Genomic DNA, 26,088 nt, shown 5'->3' with positions numbered 1-26,088 from the left:
TAAACAGTAACGTACATTTTAAATAATATCGTACAGACTATATTTAGTGGTTAGATTATTAAGAACATTTATGTCGATTCAGTAGTTACAATGTGATTTAGATTTTAGGTTTCATTATATTACGCCTTGTAATAGTATTACTTTCTATAGATATTATTATTGTGCTATATTCACAGATGAATAACGAGACATAGATTCTAGAATCTACAGGTTGCAACATATCAGATTTAACACCGCATAAAATTTAACAATTTAAATAAAGTAATGCTACTTTTCTTATATTTTCTATAACGTTACTCGCATTGTATTTTTTCATAGTCTTTTCATAGAACATATTTAATATTATTTACATACATAGTTTTACTCAACAAATAACCACTATAATAATTATTAAAATTGTACAATGCTATTTGCCATCAGAATTCATCATGAATAAATATAGTCATTAGTTTTAAGTAATATACAACTGTGTTTTCTTTCTCTGTACATGCCTGGCGCCCAATATCTATTTTTTTGTTTATTGTTCTTAATTAGTTTTCTTTCCAGTGAAATACCTTATCCACGACTGCTCTCCGATGAAAAGCTGCCGTTCGCAGTGGTAGTTGTTAAAAAAACGCTACAATGTTAAAATACTTTTTACAATATATTCAAACTTGTGAACAAAGAATTTCATTAATTTTCAACAAATTAATAAGAACGGACACAAAAATAAAGTAAAACGCATTTTTTTGGAATTTTTGACAACAGTAATACAACTTGGCTAACAAACCTATAGAAATTAAATGATATATATATATATATATATATATATATATATATATATATATATATATATATATATATATATATATATATATATATATATATATATATATATATATATATATATATATATATATATATAAATATAGATAGAAAAATACAAATATAGACAGTTAAATATCAACTTATTATTCTATATATATATATATATATATATATATATATATATATATATATATATATATATATATATATATATATATATATATATATATATATATATATATATATATATATATATATATATATATATATATAGATATATATATATATATATATATATATATAAAATATAGATAGAAAAATACAAATATAGACAGCAACATCAACTTATTATTTATATATATATATATATATATATATATATATGAGCAAGAAGAGAGAGATTCAGCTGACATAATCAGCAGCAGCATGAGTCTTAATGGGGCTCACAATCTTCAATAAAAATAAAGATACGAGATGAACCAGTCGAGCAGCGATGTATCTAGCGATACGATTTGGCTTGCTGCTTCAACCACCGTACCGCTAACAGCCTCGGCCGGTCTGCTTAATTTAAAGTCAGCCATTTGCTGGCTACACGTTTAAAAATCATCGCATCGCAGCGTAGTGCCTGATGCTGGCGGTCGGGCTTTCAAATTGCGCCTTTTAAAGTCATACTTTTGCCTTTATTTTACAGTCTCGATCGTTAAAAGGCCTGTTAAAATTAGTCACTGGAAGAAAATCACTATCATATGGACAGTTGTTAATCGACTAATATGAAACATGGTCTTTGATGTAACTTTGCATTTATATACTTTTATCATTATTTACAAACATTTTCCCCAAACCACGGTCGGCAGACGCCACCTCAGCACGATTTTCAGCCTCGGTATAAGCGGCAAGCTTGGCGAGGCTGATTCATTTATCTGGTCGTTCTGCTTAGAAAACAATAAAAATCGTGCTTAGAAGCGAAAATTGGCATTTACTGTCACGAGTCGTGTTAACGAGTCGCAAACATTTTAAAGTATTTTCCATAAACAGCAAAGCTCACGGCGGGCACCGAGGTACCAGCATCACCGTCGCTTAACCTTGCTCCAGCTGGATAGGCAGGTGCTAGACGCCTGATCTTTATCGCATTGAGATTCACTGTCGTTACCTGTAACAGTTTGCGACTCTGTAACACTTTGAGGACGGAGAGCGATTGTCGAAATTGATCAGCACTGGCGCTTTTGCCAGTTTTCAACATTGACATGGCTGGTTTCAAATACAAATCACCAGTTCATTTTGTGCCATCATAACTGTTTAGATCAAAGTCAGTTACCCTGCGATTGCGTCAATCTGTCTTTGACGCTGCGGATATTTTTTCAGCTTTCTTTCTTTCGTTATTATTATTAGCTTTGCGCTTAGTTTTCAGGAAGCAGCCAGGAGAGTTCGTTGACAAATTTAGCTTGGGACATCAGATATCGGCAGCAATGTTTTGCGAATACAGTCACATATCTTAACGTTGCTGGTCAATCGTCGGTTTCACGTCGTTTTGAAATAATTAATAAAGGTATAGATGTTATTTTTTGTATCGTTGTTGTATACGTACTATTTACTTTACTCGGGAATGTCTATTACATCAACCAGGCTTGTAGTCCTTGAGCATTTGTAGTCGCGCTGAGTCACCCTGTGTAATCTTATCCTCAATAGTTCGTTTATTAACCGTTTATTTTGTTAGCCAATTACATTTCATTTTCTGTTGATCATTTCAGTTCAATACGAAAGATTAATATTTGCGGAGCTTTTAACCATCAATGACCTGAAAGTAAAAGATTTGAGCGAAAGGTTGGCGCAGTTTAGCTTTACCCGGAATTAACGAAAACGAGTTCTTCGTAACACCAGATCGTTTATCCGTGATGATCGAGGTTTGAATGTCGTTTTTATAATCGCAATTGTAAGGAATTTGTTAGTCTTCTCAGTTACTTGAATGGGGGCCTGGCGCAGCCATTTGCATCAGTTGCCACATTGTCACGTGGCCGACATATTATTATTTCACCCATCTGTATTTAATATATTTTCTACACCATTTTATAATTCGCTGAGTAACAGAGTCCATCTTTATACTCATAAATTGTGAAGCGGAATTCCTATTAGGTGACAGCATACATAACGCACAGGAAATTGCTTTTTAGACTTGGTTAAAATCATAACAGTTCATTTTATTTGCCCAGTTCATTTCATCCAAACGTTCAGGCACACTGAAATTGTCTGCTCACAGCGATCGTGGTGGTCCATTCCGTAGAGCGAATCACCTGTTTATTTCAGCTGCCTGCTCATCTAAATTATTAGCCACCATATTATCGGTCTGCGCTGCTGGTTATGGATCAACAGTCAGTCGAGTTTTCACCCGTCTGAGCAGGGCATGTGCATTATCCCGCGAAAACGCCACTCTTCTGGATATGAAACATGAGTCGCTTCGCCAGCAAAATCATTTAAATACCCATTGGTTTTTGCAATTATCGTCTCCATCAACCAGCGGTAAGACCGCTGAGACCAGCCGTTTTAGAACTTCGGCAACATTTCTGATTTCAGGTTTCACCGCGCTGGAACATCCGTCAGAAATGTGCCCGATAACGATGGTAATCTTGCGTCAATTAAAAACGAAACCATGAACAACAGCACGATTCACGTGTGCAATGCAGATCCTGACATCTTCGCGATGTATTTGAAAAGTTATGTTATTTAGGTGCTTGCGGTGTTTTGTTGAGGCTGATTATATAAAGCTTGTTGTTTTTCACATTAAAGTTGTTTAAAGTCAATACGATAAAATCATAATATATATAGTTAGTTATATATATATATATATATATATATATATATATATATATATATATATATAGTATATATATATATATATATATATATATATATATATATATATATATATATATAAATATAGATAGAAAAATACAAATATAGACAGTTAAATATAGACTTAATACCTGACATCTATAAAATTGACTACCTGCAAAAAAGAGGCGTAATTAGGCAACTGAAAAGTGGTACGTGTAGGAGCTTCAGGAGTATTTTTTCTGTTATTAGAAGCATATTTTTATGAAGAAATTCTGCAACTGACTCGTGTTACAAAAATCATGTCGGCCTGTGTTATTTTCAACAAAACTGCAAACTTTAAATGTACATAACTTTTTCAAATACATGCTAATTCATGCTAATATAGGATCTGCATTTGCCGCACATGGATCGTGCACATTTGATTCATGAGATTTTTGTTTTTTGTCGTTTCTTCATTGACATAAGGTTGCCATCGTTTTCAAGAAGATAATCTTAATAATGTTTTTATTTCCGACGAAAGTTGTTTCCAGCTTGGTGGAAACCACCTGAAAATCCTATCAAAAGAAAATGTTGCCGTTCAAGTTTCAAAATTTCTCACTAAAATAATGGCTTGGGGAACAATATCTCAGCGCGGTGCTACACCTCTGTGTATACCTAGTTGATGGAACTGTTAATAGTGCAAAATATTGTGATATTTTAAATGATTTTCTTCTTGAAACGGCTCATGTTTCATATCCAGAAGGGTGGCGTTTTCAGCAGGATAATGCAAGATGCCATACGTCTGCCTATACTCAAGATTGGATGCAAGAACACCATTTGGCAACAATTCCATAACCAGCAGCTTCACCAGACCTTAGTCCCATTGAAAATATATGGGCAGTAATGAAGATTTAAGTGAAACGAGCAGCTCCACGAAATAAACAAGATTTGATTCGCTCAGTTTTACAGGTCTGGACCACCACCACTGATCATTATGGTGTAGACCTAGTTTCGGATGTACCTGGACGTTTAGTTAAGTGTTTGGAGTTAAATGGAGGTTGTATAAGTAAATAAAATTAATAATTTGTTATAATTTTTTTAACTCAAGTCCTAAAAATATATATCGATAATTTTACTATCTTTTTCCTGATACTTTCTAGGCGGACTATATAATATAATATGCTATATTAATGCATTCAGTCACCCTAAATAGGATAATTCCTTCCTAGTTTATGAAATTATAGAATGGACTCTGTAATTTTACTTCAAGTGTAAATGTAAGATTATACTACTAAAATAGTGTAGAAAATATATTAAATACAGATAGATTGAAATAATGTATAATACATTTTGTATTGTGTAGTACCAACTTGACAAATGTACGTAAATTTTGCGTTTAATATGGAAATTCAAAGTAACTGAAAGGAAGTTTAACAAAATTCCTTTACAATTGCGATTCCATTATAAAAACGACTTGTATTCAAACCTCCGTCTATTAAAATACCCCGTTAAATTTATCCTTTTGATCTGAACCCATTTTACGAAACTTTTTAATTTCGTTTTCGTTTAAAATTCGAATTAAAACTAAAATAACTGCGCCAACTAGTTAACGTTTTCCTTTCTCGTCTTTCGCCATTGCCAGGAATTTCATTGAATTAAGTTTAAAGCTCCACAAATATTAATCTCGCTATTTTCGAACAGGCTGGAAATGAATTAATTAGCAAGAAAGGTAGAATGACAAATTATTGCTAAAAGTAAACAGTTGTAAACGTTTGTGAAAGTTCGTTACACAGAATTTGACTCAGCGACGTAGATATGGGATTTGCAAGTTTACTGGACATTATTATTAGACATTCCCGAGAATAAAAGTAGAAAATACTAGATATAGATAGTACGTATACGAAATATTAACATTACAAAAAATAACATCTATACCTTTGTGGCAAATTTATTTCTTCAAAAAAGACTATTTGGTATTGACTGATTGATTGTAACGTCTGATTATAAGACTATATATGTATGACTGTATTTATCATTTGAAGAAAATCGAGAAAATAAAATAGTTATTTTTTAAAACATCGCTGCCTTGATCCTACGGAGACCAATTTTTCAGTGGTATTTTACTTAAAAAACAAATTTGTCTAACGGACAAAAAAAAATCACAACGAGAAACACACAAAGAACAAAACTAAGCATACTACTTACTAGCTTATAAATAAGCTAATAATATAGCTTATAACGAAAGAAGAAGCTGAAAAATCTCGAAATATCCATAAGCATCAAAAGTTAGGTGTCTAGTCGCTAGGGTAACTGACTTTCCAGTCCACAAACAGTTATAATTAACAAAAATATAATTTAATTGATTTGTATTTAATTGTATATCAATGTGAAAACAATAATTTAAAGCTTATGAATTATTGCTAGTCAAACTTCTTAATTTCGACAGTGACTCACTCTCCGTCCTCAAAATTCTATGATACTTGCAAGTGTTTCACAAACTTTATATTTCAATTTTAGGTAGCTTTTAGCTTCTACCGGGAGACTAATTGAAAGATCTCGAAATATTATGCATTAAAAGTTAGGCGTCTAGCTGCTACCAGTACCTGCCTATCCAGTAGACAAAAGGTTAGAAAACTAGAATTAATCGATTGGTGGAGTGCCCAGAGACTTTTACCTCGGAATTCAATTACTGTGAATGTATTAATGTGAAACTTTCTGTATTGTGTTTTATAGATAAAATACTAAAATGTTTACCCATTTTTTTCCGTTGCTTTTAAATTTTTATTTCAGTAATTTTAGTAAATTCTTAGTTATTTCCTTCTAAATTTTTTGATTTTTTTTAATTTGTTTTCTAAGTAAATTTATTGAAATAAATGAATCTAATGCATAAGCTATACCGCTTATACCGAAAATTTTATTGAAATCGAATTATACAGGGTGGCGCGTCATATACGACGTGGTTTTTGCAAGGAGAATAAATGTTTGTAATGAAGTGAAATTTTGTAAGCTTATGTAAGTCAATTTAAAGCATTTTCTAAAATTATATAGAGTTCTACAGGGTGTCCTCAAAAAAAGTTACACATCAAAGTTATGTTTTTTTGTAATATTAATTGATTATTGTATTATATTGTATATTAATTGATTTTCTTTAATTGATAATTTTTAATAATTTTCTTAATTGATTAATTGATCGGATTCTAGTAAAAAAATAAAGGCGAGTTTTAGAAAAGTATATGACTAAAAGGTATAGTTTTTGAAATACATTCACCGGCAAGAAAAATGGGCACTTTAAAACTTTGATGTATTTTAAAGTTTAATCGATTTTGATGATTTTTTAAGCAGTATGTAGCCAAATTATTTGACTTTTTACTATCTCTTTATAAATTAAACATGACACCCCCATCTGTTAGTTATTCGAGGGAAAACAAAATGTTAATATTTTGGTGAAAGTTTGAAACACCCTGTGGAATATATTAAAACAGCAAGAAATTAAAAAATCATTTTATCATCTAGATACATCCTTTCTCGATAGTTTGTTTTTTGGTTCATCTCATTATCTTTATTTTTATTGAAGATATTCGCTTTTAAAGGAAACACTAACATTTTTTAGTAATTTTTACATTAAGACCATGCCTTTGCTTTTGGTACTAGTCAACAGATCTAGTAAGTTCTGGTCCCAAAGCAGGTCATCTTAACATAAGATTTGCTTCATTTAGTCTTCTTCTTGAATAGTCAAGGCCATAAATGCAATAAAATGTCTGAATAATATACTCTTGAGTAACGAAATAGGTAAAGACAGAAAACTAAGGATTTACTACAACCAAATCAAGAGCAATCTGTTATTTGGGGCGGAAACATAGAGGTTAAAGGAGAATAACGAAAGAAAATTACTGGCGGTCGAAATGGACGCGATAAGGAGATCAGTGCAAACATCAAGGCTGGATAGAGTAGGAAACGAGACAATCAGGAACAAAATGGGTAGACAGAAAACCATGGTAGAGGAAATAGAGAGTGTCCAATTGAAGTGGTATGGACATATGAGAAGGACAGACAACAGGCGACTGCCTCAGAAGGTACTACACTGGCTTCCACAAAAGAGAAAGACACGGGGAAGACCAAGGACAAACTGGATGGACGGTATCAAGAAGGCGATAAGCTCAAGGGATCTGCGTGACGCAGACGGGGATGAACGAAACCAATGGCGACTAGGCATTGGACAACGTTGAAGGACGTTTTAAAAGCGATTCTTATATATAGTCTTCTTCTTATAGTCCGTTAGTTAATATGTACGTTCCTTAGGTGCAATTCATTATAAATTTGAAAAGCTGGCAAACGGCCGGCGGTTTCTTAGCGATAAACTTACAATAAATCGATCGTCTCGATTAGTATTAAGTTCTCATACGACACAGTCTAAATTGACGTCCCCATGGACGTGATTATAAATAAAAAACCACTCAGTATACTCTATGGTATTAAGGTATTTTTGGAACCGGAATTTTATAGCAAATTCACTGAGCTCAACAAATATAAAGCATTTCATTTGAAAAACTAAAATTTGAGAGTAAAATTTAAAGAATAGTTGAATAAAGAAACATAAAAATATTATTTGGATTTAAACCATTATTTTGAAGTTATATTATTTAATTTTTGAAAGAATATTAAAATATACTGTACTCAGGTTTTCTACGTCTGTTCTTTTATTAACGCAATTTTTGTTTTTTTGGATTTCTATCATCTCTGCAAATAATCTTTTCTTATAATAAGAACGTGTTTGTAAAATAGTGGTATTGTCAAAATCGAAGTTATGGCCTGTCTCTAATTTGTGTTCTACTAATGCGGTATGCTTAGATTTCAAAATAAAGTTTTTTTGATCATTTTTATGTTCGTCTAATCTTTGTTTTAAATATCTACCGGTCTACCCAACATAGCTTTTAGGGCATTGCGTACAAGGAATGTTATATATTATGCCGGATTTCAGTTCTTTTTTTTTCTTTGATTTTGTTTTTGAAAATAACCGTCTCTTTATGGTGTTATGGCTCCTTGTTGCAATTTTTATTTTTTTCCTGTTTTTTTGTAATGTGACCCTTAAATGTGTCTTTAATTTGTTCTGACAGACAGTCGATATAAGGTATTTTACAATAAACTTGTCTATCATTTTGATTAGTAGATTTTACAGAGGTTTTCTTGTTAAGAATTTTTTTAATCATAGATATCGGATAATTATTTTTAATCAACATGCTTTTAGATATATATATATATATATATATATATATATATATATATATATATATATATATATATATATATATATATATATATATATCGGATATATTTTTAATATATATGCTTTCGATATATTTTAAATTTTTATTAGGAAAATTAATTGATGATAGTGATGTAGCTCTGATTTTCAGGTTATTAATAACATTAATTTTTTGTTTAAGAGAATGTTCGGAGGAATAATTAAGAAATCTTTCAGAGAATGTCGGTTTATGATACCAACCTGTCTCTATTGATTGATTGTGTCTAATTAGTCGCACGTTAAGGAATGCGATGCTATTGTTTATTTCTTTCTCCAATGTAAATTGTAGCTTAGGGTGATAACAATTAAATATGTCTAATATACTTTGTTCTTGATTAATAGGAATTGAAGTTAGAATATCATCCACATAACGTTTATAAAACGGCTATTAAAAAGGAAGTGTTTTAATACATTGATCCTGTAAATCCTGCATAACTAAATCAGAACAAATCGGTGATAGACGATTACCCATTCCCAGTCCATATATCTGCTGATAAAACTCATCTTGGTATTGAAAGTAGTTGTTATCAAAAACAAATGTTAAGAGTTCAACAGATCTATGTAAGGGAAATTTCATTTTCTATAAGATGCTATTTCTTATTAACTATATGAATTACTATATCTGTAGGGATATTAGTAAAAAGTGATATAACGTCTAAAAATATGAGTTGATAATATTTAGGTAATTTAATGCTTTTTATATAATTAACAAATTCAAATGAATTTCGGACATAACTCTCGTTCTTGACAAACATACCATTTAAAAGTAGCGATGGGAACTATCGAATGAATTAGACTATCGAATGGTTATTGAATGAATGATTTCAACTATCGAATGGTTTTATTCGAATAAAATCATTCATTCATTTGTATACTAAAGCATACGTGACAACCTCGCCGTGCCACTAAATGGTTATCGTTGAGCCACGACTATCGAATGCTTTTGGTAAATGAAATTTAGTATCCGTTTGTTTTTTGTGTGCGTCAGTGCATTATTAGTTCTTCCAAATTTTTATAACTTCGCCGTATAAATACTGTGCTATTTTTGCGTTTATTAAAATATTTAAAATACTAAAATAGTAGTTTTTTTTTAATTGACGATTGTGTGCGTGTGCAAGTGGTCAACATTTTTCCGAAAATTTTTGTGATTTTCCATAGCCCGATCTTTCAATTATTTAATTTTATATGGTATATGGTCTATTTTTTAATGGAAAATTTTGAGAAGTACCAATTTTTAAGAGAGATGAGATGAAATTTTTGAATTAATTTTAAAAATAGATATTTGTATTTTAGATGTTTTAATAATATGAATTAGTTGAACTTAATAATCATATTTAAGTAATGTGGTTAAGTAAATGGTTATCGAACTTAAACTATGGGGTGAGAAAATTAAATTGAAACTTTTACACGTGCCAATTTTAAAAAAAAGTTAACGATGTTTGTATTTTGTTTATGCTAATTCTCTTACATGTAGTTTTTTGCGAAGAAATATTTCATTTATTTTTTAAAGTAAATGCCAGTAAAAGTAAATAATATTATTTTTAAATAGTAATATAAAGCACCTAATATAAATAATTTTGATTTCTAATTTTTTATTTTTATTTTCCTTTCATTACACTGCATGCTTAGAAAATTAATAAATATTGATATTTCATGATTTTAAAATTTGTAGTTAATATAACAAATTAGTTCTGTAATTATTATTATTTAAAAAACAACCGTTGCCAAAAAATTTAGAGTCTATATTATTTTTAAATAGGATCTAATATAAATAATTTTGACATCTAATTTGTTGTTTATATTTTGCCACTACTTAAAAAAATGTTTATATTAAATGATTTTAAATTTTGTCGTTAATAGGTATAACAAATTATTACTGTTATTATTATTTATTAAACCAGTCTTTGCTTAAAAGCATTAAAAATCATTTTCCTACATCCAAAATAACAAGTATTATTGCAGTATAACAACAGAATATTAATAAAAAAATGCAAAATATATAGACATACTATCCCTAACTAACTAAAGCCAGACAATAATATTCTTTGCTAATATCAACTAATACCAATATATGGCAACAGTGCCCTTCATAATGTATTTTTTGTGTAAATACTAGCACCTCAATAAAAAAAATAATGTGTCCTTATCTTTATCTACTCCGCAAAAAATCAAAGATGCCGCCTTCTTTCATAGCATTGCCACCGACTGTTGTCGGGTTTCTCGGAAAGAAACCTACGTCGCCGGGCGACAACTAAAATCCAGTTAATATTTTATTATAATCGATCCGGACGAATAAATGAATTTCATAAATGAATGAATTTTATAAATGAATGGTTTTTGCTGCCGAATTACTAGAATACAATATTTCAAGGCAGATGACGCGTCTATTCGATAATTTTTATTCGAATAGATTTCAGCGAATGTTTTCTTACTAGCTATCGAACTATTCGAATGAATTGCAACTATCGAATGTTTCGATAGTATTCATTCGATAGTTCCCACTACTATTTAAAAGAGATGCTAAAAAACTAGTCAGAGAGTACAGAGGTGATCCCACAAACGATACTATGGAGCTGAAAGGTCTATTATTTTTATGTATTTTTGGCTGAAAATAAATCTTCGGTGGATTAGCAGCACCAGTTTTTAATTTCTTACCTTGCTCGTTGTCAATAAATCCTTCTCTTACTACAGTGTCAATCATTTTTTTGTTTTTATTTTGAACTGTTATCGTTGGATCTTTTTTAATTTTTTATATGTCGTTTCATCTCTTATAATATTTTGAGATTTTTCTAGATATTTAGTTCTATTAATGATAACGGTAGTATTACCCTTATCTGCCATTAATACTAATATATTATCTTTATTCTTACTGAGAAAAATAGCTCCTAAAATTGGTCCTAATCCAATTAAAAAAAAACACAGTATATATTATTGTATCGACAATAAAATTAGATTTGATATTTATATCCCATCAAAAACATACCTAGAACGTAATTTTACATTCTATGGGATATAGTTTATAAAAGTTCGCCTCATTAGAGTAAAAGTCGAGTGGTGAGGAATTTTGTATATTTTTCTTAACGGCATCTGATCGATACTTACAGAACTAATTATGTTATTATTTTATAGTTTTCCCCTTTATTTTACTATTTTTTCTTTAGATTTAGTTTGGTTTGGTATTCATATATATATGGTTAGTTTCATGTATATTGTAATATTAATGTAATTAATCTGAAATAAAATTGTATAATTATTATTATTCTTAACTAAAATACTGAAACTATCTTAATAGGTAAGCATTTTGTTTATTTTCCGAACCTATATTTTAAAGCCGCCACTGCTTTGAGTAAATAATAACCCTTACTCGATAAACTAACTCGTAACTTTCCGCAAATGCACATGTGTTTTGTTGCTGGAACTTTAGGATAATATAAATTTATACTATAGAAGCATGTTCGTAAAATACATAATTATTGTAAAGCCAGTTAATTTAAAACTGTGAAACTTTGCTAACAAAGCGACCATAATTAAATAAGATATTCCATTAGCTTTTGTGTCTAATAAAATCTAATACACATAATGAACAGTTTTAAACATGTGTTTAAGTATTTTATTGAAACTATACTACAGATCTTACCTTAATATTTTAGAAGCCAGAATTATAAAATTAGTCATCAGTCCTCCATTTCAAGTTTTGTGCGGGACCCCATCTAAAAAGATATTTTATATAGAATTCAATACTGTAAACATATTTCCAATATATACATACATAGTGTTACAAATAAAGTCCACATCATATGGAAGTTTTTTTATTTACTGTACTGAACGGTGAAATTTGACTTGAGCGATTTAGACTAAAACTGACAGAAGAAAATCTTGCCTGGTTTCTTCGGGTTATTGTCAAATTTGAAATTTATAGTAATAATTAGCTAAAAAATAGGTTTTCTGGCCGAATTTCCAAAAACTTTATATGAAAAAGTTGATTCATTTAGTAGCAGCCGATTTTAGTGATAGAAGCACATTTAAATAATAGGAGCCTGTTTGCCATTCGAATATCTATGTAGTACTCATATTTAATTAAATATTTTGAATAAACTACTGAAAAGTTAAATTTTGTTGTAAAATAAAAAAAAATGATTCCATGATGCAAACTATAAATAATCCTTACATATATCGTGGTGACAATTTTTCTATACATTTTTTCCCCCTAATTATCTAACTTTAGTTTAGATTTTCTTTAAAAATTAGGCCTGTTATAGTAGTAAGGATAATTAGCTAATTGATTAGAGAAATCATATAGGGGCAATGTCTAACCAAACAGTTCTATAAGTGGACTCTAAAAAATATATTTTGACATTCGGTATCATGTAAATAAGTTCCCAGCATGTAAAATGTAGAATGTAGTAGTTGTAACAGTTATTCATACTTTGCACCACTTTTTATTTAAATTTTACAACCAAATTTATTTGCCATCAAAAACTAGCAGATTCAATCAACTTAACTGTATATAATATAATCACTAGATAAATATTTGACTAACAAACAGACTACCATCAAATGATTTCGCTTCTACCACGAGAATCAGATGCTTTTGGCGAAAAAATACGAAATTTTATTTTTCATCTAGTTTAAAATTGATCTAATTTACGTATGATTAAAAATAAACCACTTTTTGAAATAAAGTTTTTCAGAATTCAATTAGAAAACCCATAAACCCCCCCGTAAATGTCAAATTTGACAGATACCCGAGGGCAACAATCTAAATTTTTAAGCAATTTTTAATCCCAATTAAAGCAGAAACTATCACTAAAGTAAAATTTCATCTAAATCGATAAATAAAAAAGTTCCGTATGAAGCGAACTTTATCTGTTAACCTGGCAAAATGATTCCAGCATAGCACCCTGCATTGGAACCAGAAAAATGGAATATAATAATACAAAAAAATACTGGTTAATGTATATTTGTATATTATAATCAAATATGGGCAATCAGTGGCTTGTACAATTCCGTAGTGTATATTACGTGTCAGCGATGGCTATGAGATGAAGATCGCTGTCATTTTATATGTAAATTTATATGGGAAATGTTATCGATCGTCATTTACCAGCCAACTGGACACCGTTTTTTTGTCATACGGTATAAATAATATACTACGAGTACATCTCTGGTTCTGGGTAAGGAACCAACACCAAATTTTAGTGAGTTAAATTAGAGCCTACCAGAAAGAACTTTGTATTATCAAAATCAATTTTGAAACTTGTAATTTTTTTCAATCAAAAATCAATATTGTTTTTATTTTTTTTTTTAATTTTTGTGACATTTTATCGACAAATTTTGTGTATTGTCAAAAATCATAATCATTACCGTTATTTAAATACAAGGCTTTATTAATTTTTCAATAATGTAGAAATTAAAAAAAAATATATATACACTCAGATCCAAAAAAAACGCAATGGAGAAATTTTTAGTCAAATTTAAAGTGTTATATTTTTGTTATTTTTAGCCCTATTTTCGTTAATTTTTTAGTACCCTGTATATAATTACATCAACTTTAATTCGTAAACTCAGTTTTTCATAAACTTTAGTATTTGGCATATTATACAGAGTTAATCGAGGGGTTGTTTTTTTACCCTAATTTTAAAACACCCTGTGCAATAATTTCGTATGTAAGTTTTCCTAAAATATAATTTTACGGTCAGAACCATGTCTCCTGAGCATTTTGTTTTTTGGATCATGTCAATACATGTTTCCGTTAATTCTTAAGAGCGAAGTGAATTCGCCATCAGCAATTTGCAATTTTTTCAACTATCATTTCTTTTTGAAGTTGTTTTTCAATATGATAAGGCGGCTTTTGAGATTATTGTATACTATAAACCACTATGCACTGTTCATCATGTTCGACGTTTGGGAAATGATTGGCAGGAGGGTTAGAGGTCGCGAAGCGGCTACCAGTTTCATTAAATGAACTTTGCTTGGCCCTTAAAGAAAAATGAGAAAACATATCGCAATACGATATATGCAGCCTCCATGACAGTATTAACGGACGTATACAGGCAGTTATAACATCCAAGGGAGGCAATACAATGTATTAGGTTGTTTTTTACAATTTTTTTTTCTGGTTATATATTTGATTATTACAGATGATTTCTTTAATATCGTTATTTCTGTTATCGTTATTAATGTTTATTAAAACCAGGACTGTATCTTTAGTATTTAACGTTTATTTTTAATTTAGTATACAGTAACCAATGCAGCATAATATGACGTTATGACAATAGTCACCAAAACCATCTCGTCAGATTAAAAAATTACATAAAAAATAATGATAATTGAAAAAACTGCAAATTGATCATAATCAGTTCATTTCGCTCTCAAAAGTTAACCAAAGCATGTATTGACATAAATCAAATGCCCAGGAGTCATGGTTCTGACCGTAAAATTATATTTTAGGAAAATTCACATACAAAATTATTGCACAGGGTGTTTTAAAGTTAAGGTAAAAAAACAACCCCTCGATTAACCCTGTATAATATGCCAAATACTAAAGTTTATAAAAAACTTAGTTTACGAATAAAAGTTGATGTAATTATCTACAGCTTATTAAAAAATTCATGAAAATAGGGCTAAAAATAACAGAAATATAACACTTTAAAATTGACCAAAAATTTCTCCGTTGCATTTTTTATGCATCTGAGTGTATAGAAAACGTAGTAATTTTACACTTATTTCGATTCTCTTGACAGTATTTAAAAATGTTCTATAAAATATGACAAAAATTGTTAAAAAAGTATTTCAAAAAAGTTACGTTGTTAATTTTAGAATTGTTTAATAATAAAAAAGTTTCTGGTAGGCTCTAAGTTAATTCACTAAAATTAATCAAAAAAATAAAAGCAACCAGTAAAGATAAAAAAGAGCAAAACGGTGCGAAAAAGTCACCAAATAATCTAGGAAAAACCAAAAAACACTAAAATAAAAAAAAATTGTGTGTGCACTATGTGAGCATATTTGAAGTGAAACTTCTTCTTACATCCGTCGAAGGACTCTGTTCGGGTACCTCTATCGAAATGCCGAGGTTTATTCCAATCGACACATAATTAAGAGAGAAAAATCTTGATGATTTCATCTATTTAGAGGCATCGGTTCGAAACGTCGAGGGAGTCATCCTGTAGCCCGTCCCCAATTATATCGAAAACGATCCACATTTTTCTTCAATATCAAATCGTTAGTCTCGCCCTGATGAAGATGTAAAGGAAAAGTCGTCGTATTCAATTTTGCAGGGTGGGACCGTGTGCACCGTGACTCACATAGCCTACCCACCAAATTTGGTCGCAATCGGACGAATTTTTGACGTTTCTTACGTTAATACTTCACAAACTGCCACAGTGACTCGTGTCGTACACAGTCAAGTTGGCCTTGGTCCAATCTATCGACATACCAAATTTCATTCAAATCGGACGATTTTTTGATTTCATTCATTGATGATGGGGTTTCGCAGTGCACGAAACGTTGTTAAAATATCATGAAAAGATGGGGCTCTTCGGGCCCCATCTACATTCCCAGTTTCAAGCCCCTAGCTCACACAGGGCCCGAGTTACGACGCTCCAAAGACCCATTAAATCGAACGATTTTTTCGCCATTGATGATGGGGTTTCATAGTGCACGAAACATCGTCAAAATATCATAAAAAGATGGGGCTTTACGAGTCGCATCTACATTCCGAGTTTCAGCCCCCTAGTTCACATTGGGCCCGTGTAACGGCGCTCCGTCGTAACCTCCGATAGTTACCACTTTTCCTGACGCGTCTCGTGTGTCACGGCCTTCAATTTATACTCCCATCGCGCATAAAGAAGTTTCACTTCAAAATGACTTAAAAATTAAACTACTTTGATTTTTTGCTGTATTTTTTGTGTTTTTTACTAGTTTTTTTACTAGTTACCGCCATCAGATAAGGAGAGGTGAATTGTAATACCTTAAATATTATCATAATTAAATAAATTAATTTGAAAACCATCAACTACCTTGCAACTGGAAAACCATCAAACATAAAAATCCTTATTGAAAAACTCATTCTAGCAAACTTTTCAAATTCATCCCCATACATCAAAAGTATATATTTTTCTTTACATAAACATATAACGTCCGCATTAAACATGGAAAGGGCTACGCTATGCGTATACCGTAACTTTTAAGGAATTCCGTTCGTATATTTTTCCATTCCTTCGTTTGATAAACGTTTTTCTAAGTCGAGTAAAATGTTCCTGCTATGTAACTTTAAAGGAGATAACTATCGCGTATCCGGAAAATTTATTCCAACGGTGCCATTTTACCAATATGATACGGTCCACCGAAAATTCGCAAAAAGTATATATCTAGGACAAAATAAGACACAAGGAATTTAAATGTTAAATTAGTATCAAACACAAAATCACTTAATTTGTTAAAAAATTCACAGTCCTTTACAAAGATGCAACCGGGGGGGCATTGAAAATGATGAATAAAAACGTAAAAATATGATTAGTGTTAATATGAGTGTATTACATACATATGTTTAAATAACGAACTTAACAAAAAACAACAGATTTAAAGATTCACTGAAAAAGTAGTAATGTTAAAATTAAATAAAACATTATCAATAATAATTATGCGATTGCACCTATCCGTAAAACAAGCAAGCAAAAAAAAAAGAATTCTTACGGAAAGTTACACTTTACGATATAATGTTTTAATGTTAAAGGCAAACCCCATTTAAACACAAAACTTTTTAATACCTACTACTGTATCTAAAAGACTTTTTTTTTAAATTATTAAATTCTTAGCCACGCTTCTGTTTTTCTTGGCTGTTGTGCGTCACGTCACAGATTAACAGGCCAACGTTTGCACCACAACGCGATGCTGCAGACCACTAGGTAGACCGGTCGTAGAAATTTATGTTATACAACTTGTAGTCAATCTACACAAATATTATCAAAAACTTTTTTTCTTTTAAAACGTGTTCAGATTTTGTAAAAAGTATAAGTCAAAATCGCAAAACTTAAATTTGATATGAGTTTCTTAGTTTTTAACTAATATAGTGGCGAATTACAAAAATTCCTTTTCAATGAAAATTAATGAGTTAAATAAGATAATTTAATAAATTACTAGCTTTTTCGCGCGACTACGTTCGCGTTACACCTCGAATCGTTCATGCATTGATTTAAATGATTTTTTACTTCTTTATAGCTAGTGAGCATAGATGTTTTTTATTTTTCATCTTTTTTTTTATTTATTAAGGGCACTAGTACTCTCTTTATAGGTTATTTTTTATTCTTTGAAGGATAATTGAGGAAGATATATTTCGTTATGATGTCACTAAATAAACCCTTGTATAAAATTTTATACTGTCTGGTTTATAATGTTATAATATTGCATTTTCGTACAGCAAATTTTCATTCCCTATTCTACTCCCTAAGGGTATAAATTTCATAATTCGCTTTACCTTTGTGCCAATTTTTATGTGTATAATCCAGACGTCACCAAGTTTTATATAAATTTTTACTAACTTTACCCATTTGGTTGATGAATTTCAAAAATTTCTTCTAATTCTTTTTGTAGGATTTCATTCTTCTAGACGAAATAGTAAGGAATTTTCATACAACAAACTGTTCCGAGATAATTTTACTCTCTAAGAGGATGAATTTCCTAAAATCGCTTTGTGTAGCTAATTCACTAATGTCGTTTAAACGAACCTTTGTGCTAATATTTATGTATCTAAAGCTGGCGGCATCAACTCACTCTAAAATATCTAAAAACGTAATATATAATCTAACTGACACACCACTGACAATGACAAATAATTTATTTCTGGAGGTATTGTGTGTAGGTGTTTTTCAGGTATGTTTTAGTATTTAGTCGTTTTACACAAAGAAATAGCCATTAAGCACTATAAAAATACTTCATAACAAATCTACACATATATACCTTTCATTTAAAAAAAGAATCATCAAGACTGGTAAAGCGATTTCGGCGGGATAGATGCAACAAAAAAACCCTTTGAGCTTTTATATATGTATGGATTAATTATTTTTCCAACATATTTTACTTTGCAAATTTTTATAAATATTCAGACTCGCCAATATCGTACTCCACCCTGTCCAGCCTGTTTAGCCAAACGTAGGCCGATTCCTCTAACAAAAGCAAGACTTTTCAAAGGATTGAGGAAGTCGAATTATTATTTTTGCGCTGGCCAGTTGAGTCAGAAATCATCGCGCAGTCGCACTCGTCAAACCTAACCTAAATAAAACGAAAAACGTTTTTGCCTTGAACCATCCTTGAACGAACTGTTGAATTCCTGATTTTGCGTTTTGTTTGGTTATTACTATTATTTTATTAGCGTACAAAACGAAAACAAATAATTTAATACATTTTACATTTATGAAGAACATAATAATCACTGTGATTATACATATTATTGTGATTACATCGCTAACGTAGACAAAACGAAGGTCCTACAAATTGACTGTAAGTTATAAGAATCTTTATCTTTATAATCTTTTTATGATTTGAATTTTCGTGCTTTATATTTTATAATAGACTCGAAATGTTAATATTTTTGCAAATTCTTGTGAAAATGTGAAGTTTATGTTTTTGTTTTATATTTGAAAAAGTTGTATATTTTAAGATGTTTCTTGTTGTTCCTATTATTAATATTATAATATACATAATTATTTTTTTGTACCTTTTGAAGAATAATGCTTTTATTTCGTTTACCATAACTGTTGTTTTTTATCATCTTTTTTGTTATTTTAATAAGAGGAATACGTTTTCGTTTATTTAACTTTTGTTTTTATATCTGTTATGTCCAGAAATTATTGTTTATTTTACCGATGGAAATAAATTTATTTGATTTTAATAAACGCTTTTTAATTAAACATCCTTGTCTAAAAGGCTACTACAAAATACACAATCCATAAGTAAACAGTCCTCGTCTAAAAGGCCAGTTGACGCAAGCGCGGTAATAAACTCTTATCAAACTTGTTACCGTTTTGCAGTACAGCGTTGACGCGTCTTGCTTTTGTTAGTTTGTCTATGCCCTGGCCGAAGGAAGAGTCTTGAAGACGCTCATCCGCGCATAGGAATAAGTTGACTGCGTAGCGTATTGCGTATTAATCGATTTTGAAACTTTCTATCTCGTGTATAACATGTTACGCAAGTTTATTATTTTAATCTCGATTTTAATAGATAAATGTGTGAAATGCCACCTGAATATCTTCCGCCATGACATGTTTTTACTTTTTTGTTATGGTAAAGTGATTTGTATAAACTTTATTCAATAACGTATATTTTCCTCCATTTGTGATTTTTTAATTTTAAGCGAAAATTAAGTATAACATTTTAGGAAAAAGAAACACTGTAATATTTAAAAGAATAAGAAGAAATTAGTCTTATTTTGAAAGGAAAATATAGAAAAAACTCTTTCTATAGAAAAAGTCTTTATACTAACCAGAATCCGGTGACATATACGCGGTCTCACCGGAAACATTACTTATTACTTCGCATAACTTGAAGAATATCTACTTTTAATAATGAACACTTCAGAAATACACCAGTAAAAACATTTATTATTTGAGATTAAAACTCGAATTAAATTATAAATATTAGTTACCTATGTTGTTATAGCTTTTATAGGCCTGTTTAACGACTTAATAAGTTACCTAGCGAAAAAATCTGTGCGCGTACCTACCACTATTGTTACAGGTTAATTCGTTAAAGAAATATGTTACACAAGTTAAAAACGCTAAAATTTTAATGGTATTACTTGTGCATTATTGGCCTTATAATGTAATTTGTTGGAATTATATCTTCTTTAAATATAATTAGACTTTTTAACGACTTTTAAGTTACCTAGGAAAAAATCTGTGCACGTACCTACCAGTATTGTTACAGGTTAATTCGTGAAACAAATGTGTTACATATTATTCGTGGTATTAGTGGTATTATATTGGAATCAGCTTGGCATTAGTGGGGCATTATATGAGAAATTTTGGTATTTAATTTGTATTTTTGGCATTACTTTGGCATTAGTATACAGACATTTGTCAGCGGTTTACTCCTTGTAGATAATCAAAAAGTTTTTTGATAAAATTTGCTTTTCATGTCAGATCATTTCTATGAAAAATTACATTAGATTTTTATTAAAGACGCTGGGTAATTAAAACATTGACTAATAAACCTTGTCCACTTTAAATACGGGGTCACGAAATATCCTCCTTGGAGTGTTTGGGTTAAGGGGTGTATAATAAATTAATCGTTGTTTTATAATAAAAACCATAAAACATTTATTTGTGAGTAAAATAATGCAATGGTTGGATATCTCTCCTTTATAATTCGGTGACTAAAAATACACTAAAATAATTAGAAAAAAAATCTTGTACTTATTTAGTAATTACGTCAATATTAATTAATTGACTTTCTAGTCTATTTTATTTTATGTACAAATATATTATTAAATTTTAAGCATTAAGTAATAAAACACTTTGTGCCCTCTTATATCGTAAAAGGTTACGAAATATACTCCTGGTTACACCCCTTACAGAAAACAGTGTAAGGGGTGTAAATAAATTGTATAATCACTGTTTTTTATAATAAAAACTATAAAATATTTCTTATTTGTGAGATTAAAAAAACAAAACAATGCATTGGTTAAAATAAGTACATTCAATACTGTTTTCAATTGTTAATTCAATAATGTGTTATAACATAATATAGCCATTACTATTATACTATTATTATTAAAATAATATGTGTGTAACATATTTCTTTAACGAATTAACCTGTAACAGACATTTATATGCCCAGTATATTTTTGTTTAACAAACCAATCAGGAAAAATCCAAAACCTACCGTTATAGGAGGTATAAGACGATTAAACTTATATAATGACAACTACTTATCGGATAACAAATTAATTACTACTGTCAGCTAGTTCAGCTACTGTCTAGGTAGAATTTACCTAGAGTACCTACACCTACCTATGATGATGTAGGTAGATTAAAGCTTATTTTGACGTTACCTCTCACTTCGGTGTCACAAGCTGAATTTTTCAGGGATGGAAGTACAGTACATCACAGTACATGATATGGGGACCCTTATTCCGAAAGTAGTACAAAATTAAACAGGGTAAAAAGGCACTATCATCAAAAATCGATATATTAATACCACCGTATAGAGAAAACAAATACTTATTTTTTGATCCAGTACAGAATAAAGTCTTCGTAGGGAGTAATTTTTTATAATTATTTACAAAAAAACATTTCCATTAGCGCTTATGACCAAAAAAAAACTTTAAACATGAATAATCATTTCAATCATGCGAAAATTTGGTTTAAAAATAGAGATTTTTTTTTAATATAACTTTCATTTAACGAAAAACGAAGGCCTAAATGAAAAAAAGAAACAATTTAAAAGTTTCGCTCATGTCTTGACAAGGTATCAAAGCAAACCCCATATTTTTTGCTTTTAAACTAATAAAGATATATCAATAAACAATTAGCGATGTAATGGTTTTTGCGCGCGCTGGCCGACTGCCGCCGCTGCGCCGAGATCTCCTATACCCTTGTATATATGACGTCATGGTGTGGCAAATGTAGCATTTTAATTCGATTTGGGCTCCCTTATATAGGATAACAGAAACATTTTCAATGTTAAAAAATATTATATTATTATAGATGTGTTCCTCAAAAGTGGCTCACCTCTATAACTTTTTAACATTGAAAATGTTTCGATAAAATCTGTAATGGCCCGAATATATTGTTTTCGTCGATTTTCTTATTAATATATAATATCTGTCAAATAAAGTAAAAAATTACCGATATCTTATCATTTTAAAATCAAAAGTTGTAGTAATTTCCGGTGAAACAGGAAGTGACCGAAAACAATTGAATCCGTCCATCAATAATATAAAGGTTACTGATGCTATCAGGAACATAAGCAGGCTTTTTAAATTAACTCATATAGGCCATCTAAACATTAAATGGTTATGTTAAAAAATCTGACACAAATAAGCATGATTAATGATTATTCATGTTTAAAAGGCCATTGGTCATAAACACTTTTATGTTTTGCCCTAAATAATTATACTAAAATTTTTGTGTACTGGATCAAAAAAATAAGCATTTGTTTTCTATACGGTATTATCATCACTAAAAAATTCAGCCTTTTGATCGGTCTGAAAGTGGCTGTTCTGCCAGAATAAGCTTTCAATCTAATACTCGAAGTGATAGAAGGCAGCTAGGGACCCTAGGTATATTCTAAGACAGTAGCTGAACCAGCTGACAGTAGTAATTAGTTTGTTCTCCTGGATAAGTAGCTGAACATTACATAAGTAATTAATGTTATCTTATACCCTATGAATGGCTAGAGTTTAATCGATTTTTCCTGATTGGTTTGTTAAGCTATATACTGGAGCATCTCATGTCTGTTAAAGGTTATTCGTTATAAGAATTAATGTTACACACATATGTATTATAATAATAATGGTATAATAGTAATGGCTAGATTATGTTATAACGGGTTATAACTACATACATATGTGGCTGAATGTACCTTAACAATGCATTGTTTTGTTTTAATAATTCACAAATAAAATGTTTTATAGTTTTATTATATAAAACAGAAAGTGATTATAATTTATTGGCACTACACTGCCTTTCTGTGGTGAACCAGGAGTATATTCGTAACCTCTTACGATATAAGAAAACCACAAAGTGTTTTATGCAATCGCTTAAAATCTAGCCATTTATGTTGTACATAAAATAAAGCAGACTAGAAAGTCACGCAAGTAAATTGACGTAATTACTAAACAAGTAAAGATTTTTCTTTCCAATTAGCTGTATTGTATTTTGATCACCTAGTATGAGTGATATGCAACCATTAAGTCTGACTACTCACAAATAAATGTTTTATGGTTTTGATATAAAACGGTAATTTATTCTGTAGCCCCTTAACCAGTGATGACTACCAAGGAGGTGGGTTAGTAGAGCCCTTGTTTTGAGTGGACAAGCTATGTTAGTCAATGTTTTAATTACCCAGCGTCTTTAATAAAAATCCAATGTAATTTTCATAGAAATGATCTGACATAAAAGCACATTTTATCACATCAAGCTTTTGACCATCTACAAGGAGGAACTGCTGACAAGCTGGAATTAAACTGCCAAGGCTTATATAACCATATAATTCCAAGCTAAAAACCACTATCAATATGGCACACATTTGTTTCACGACTGAATAACCTGTAACAATACCACAAACAATACTGGTAGGTGCGTGCGCAGATTCCTAGGTAACAAAGTCGCTAAAAAGTCTAATTATATTTTAAAGAAAGATAATTCAACAAATTACGATATAGACCAATAATGCACAAGTAATACCATTAAAATTAGGGTTCTTGTGTGCATATTTCTTAACGCGGATAACCTGTAACTGCTAGTGGTAGGTACTACGCATAGATTTTTTCGGAAACTGCCTAAATAACGTTAAACAGGCCTAAAGGTAACAACGATATTGGCGACATCTTAGGTATTTATAAAATAATTCAAAGTTTTAATCTCAAATAATAAATGTGCTTTGCATTGCGCGTAGTTTCTGAGGGTGTTCACTACTATAAAAAGTAGATATTCTCGCTGGCGAAGTTATGCAGAAATGTTTCATGTGAGACCGATGAACATAACGGCGGATTCTATTTCAATATTTTAAGACAATTTCATTCTTTAAATATTACAGTGTCCTTCTGAAAATAAGACTAATTTCTTCTTATTCTTAAATATTACAGCAAGCCTCTTTTCCTAAAATGTTATACTTAATTTCATGCTTAAACTAAAATCACAAATGGAGGAAAATATACGTTATTGAATAAAGTTTATACAAATCACTTTACCATAACAAAAAAGTAAAACATGTCATGGCGGAAGATATTCAGGTGGCATTTCACATCGTTACGTGTAAGGCGGCATTCGACTATATAAAATCGAGATAAAAACTTGCGTAACATGTTATACACGAGATAGAAAAGTTTCAGAATCGATTAATACACCCTACGCTACGAAGTCAGCATTGCCCTATGCGCAAGATGTCTTGCCCAGACTCTTCCTTCGGCCAGGTCGGCTCTCGCCGAAGAGGAATCGGCCTACGTTTGGCTAAACAGGCTGGACACACGGTGGAGTACGATATTGGCGAGTCTGAAATATTTATAAAAATTTGCAAAAAGTAAAATATGTTGGGAAAATAATTAATCCATACATATATAAAAGCTCAAAGGGGTTTTTGTTGCATCCATCCCGCCGGAAACCGCTTTACCAATCTTGATGATTCTTTTTTAAATGAAAGGTAATATATGTGTAGATAGGTTATGAAGTTTTTATAGTGCTTAAGCAATATTTCTTTGTGTTAAACGACTAAATACTAAAACATACCTGAAAACAAACCTACACACAATACCCTCAAGCTCATTATTGTCATTCAATTGGTGTGTCAGTTAGATAATATAACGTTTTTAGATACTTTAAGTAAGTTCATGCCGCCAGCTTTAGATACATAAATATTAGCACAAGGTTCTGGTTTAATTAATTGAATTAGCTACCTAAAAGATTTTAGGTATTCATCCTCTCAGAGAGTAAAAATAAATTATTTGTCTGCGATTGTCAGTGTGTGTCAGTTAGATAATATATGACGTTTTTAGATACTTTTAGAGTAAGTTCATGCCGCCAGCTTTCGATACATAAATATTAGCACAAAGGTTCGTTTAAACGACACTTAAGAATTAACTACACAAAAGCCAGAAATTCATCCTCGTTAAGAAACTAACTTTATCTCGGAACAGTTTGTTGTATGAAAATTCCTTAATACCAGTTTGGTCTAGAAGAATGAAATACAAAAAAAAGAATTAGAAGAAATTTTGAAATTCATCAACCAAATGGGTAAAGTTAGTAAAATTTATATAAAACTTGCTGACCTCTGGATTATACACATAAAAATTGGTACAAAGGTAAAGCGAATTTATGAAAATTATACCCTTAGGGGAGTAAAATAGGGAATGAAAGTTTGCTGTACTGAAAATGCAATACTATAACATTATAAACCAGACAGTATGAAAATTTTATACAAGGTTTATTAGTGACATCATAACGAAATATATCTTT

At 30.4% G+C, this 26,088-nt stretch overlaps 1 protein-coding gene across 1 annotated transcript in view; it reads right to left on the bottom strand.

The window, feature by feature from the left end:
- LOC115886992 (chondroitin sulfate N-acetylgalactosaminyltransferase 2) overlaps positions 1–26,088 on the bottom strand; it is a 737,150-nt gene that overhangs the window by 541,301 nt on the left and 169,761 nt on the right. The window contains exon 3 of the mRNA XM_030906321.1: positions 12,555–12,627. Within this exon, the coding sequence (XP_030762181.1) occupies positions 12,555–12,592 (38 nt within the window). The 5' untranslated portion in view covers positions 12,593–12,627. The remainder of the gene's footprint in view (positions 1–12,554; positions 12,628–26,088) is intronic.

This window comes from Sitophilus oryzae, unplaced genomic scaffold (assembly GCF_002938485.1).
Source record: "Sitophilus oryzae breed Bouriz unplaced genomic scaffold, Soryzae_2.0 scaffold_550_pilon_pilon, whole genome shotgun sequence".
Lineage (NCBI taxonomy): Eukaryota > Metazoa > Arthropoda > Insecta > Coleoptera > Curculionidae > Sitophilus > Sitophilus oryzae.
This window is presented reverse-complemented; position numbering and strand designations above follow the sequence as displayed.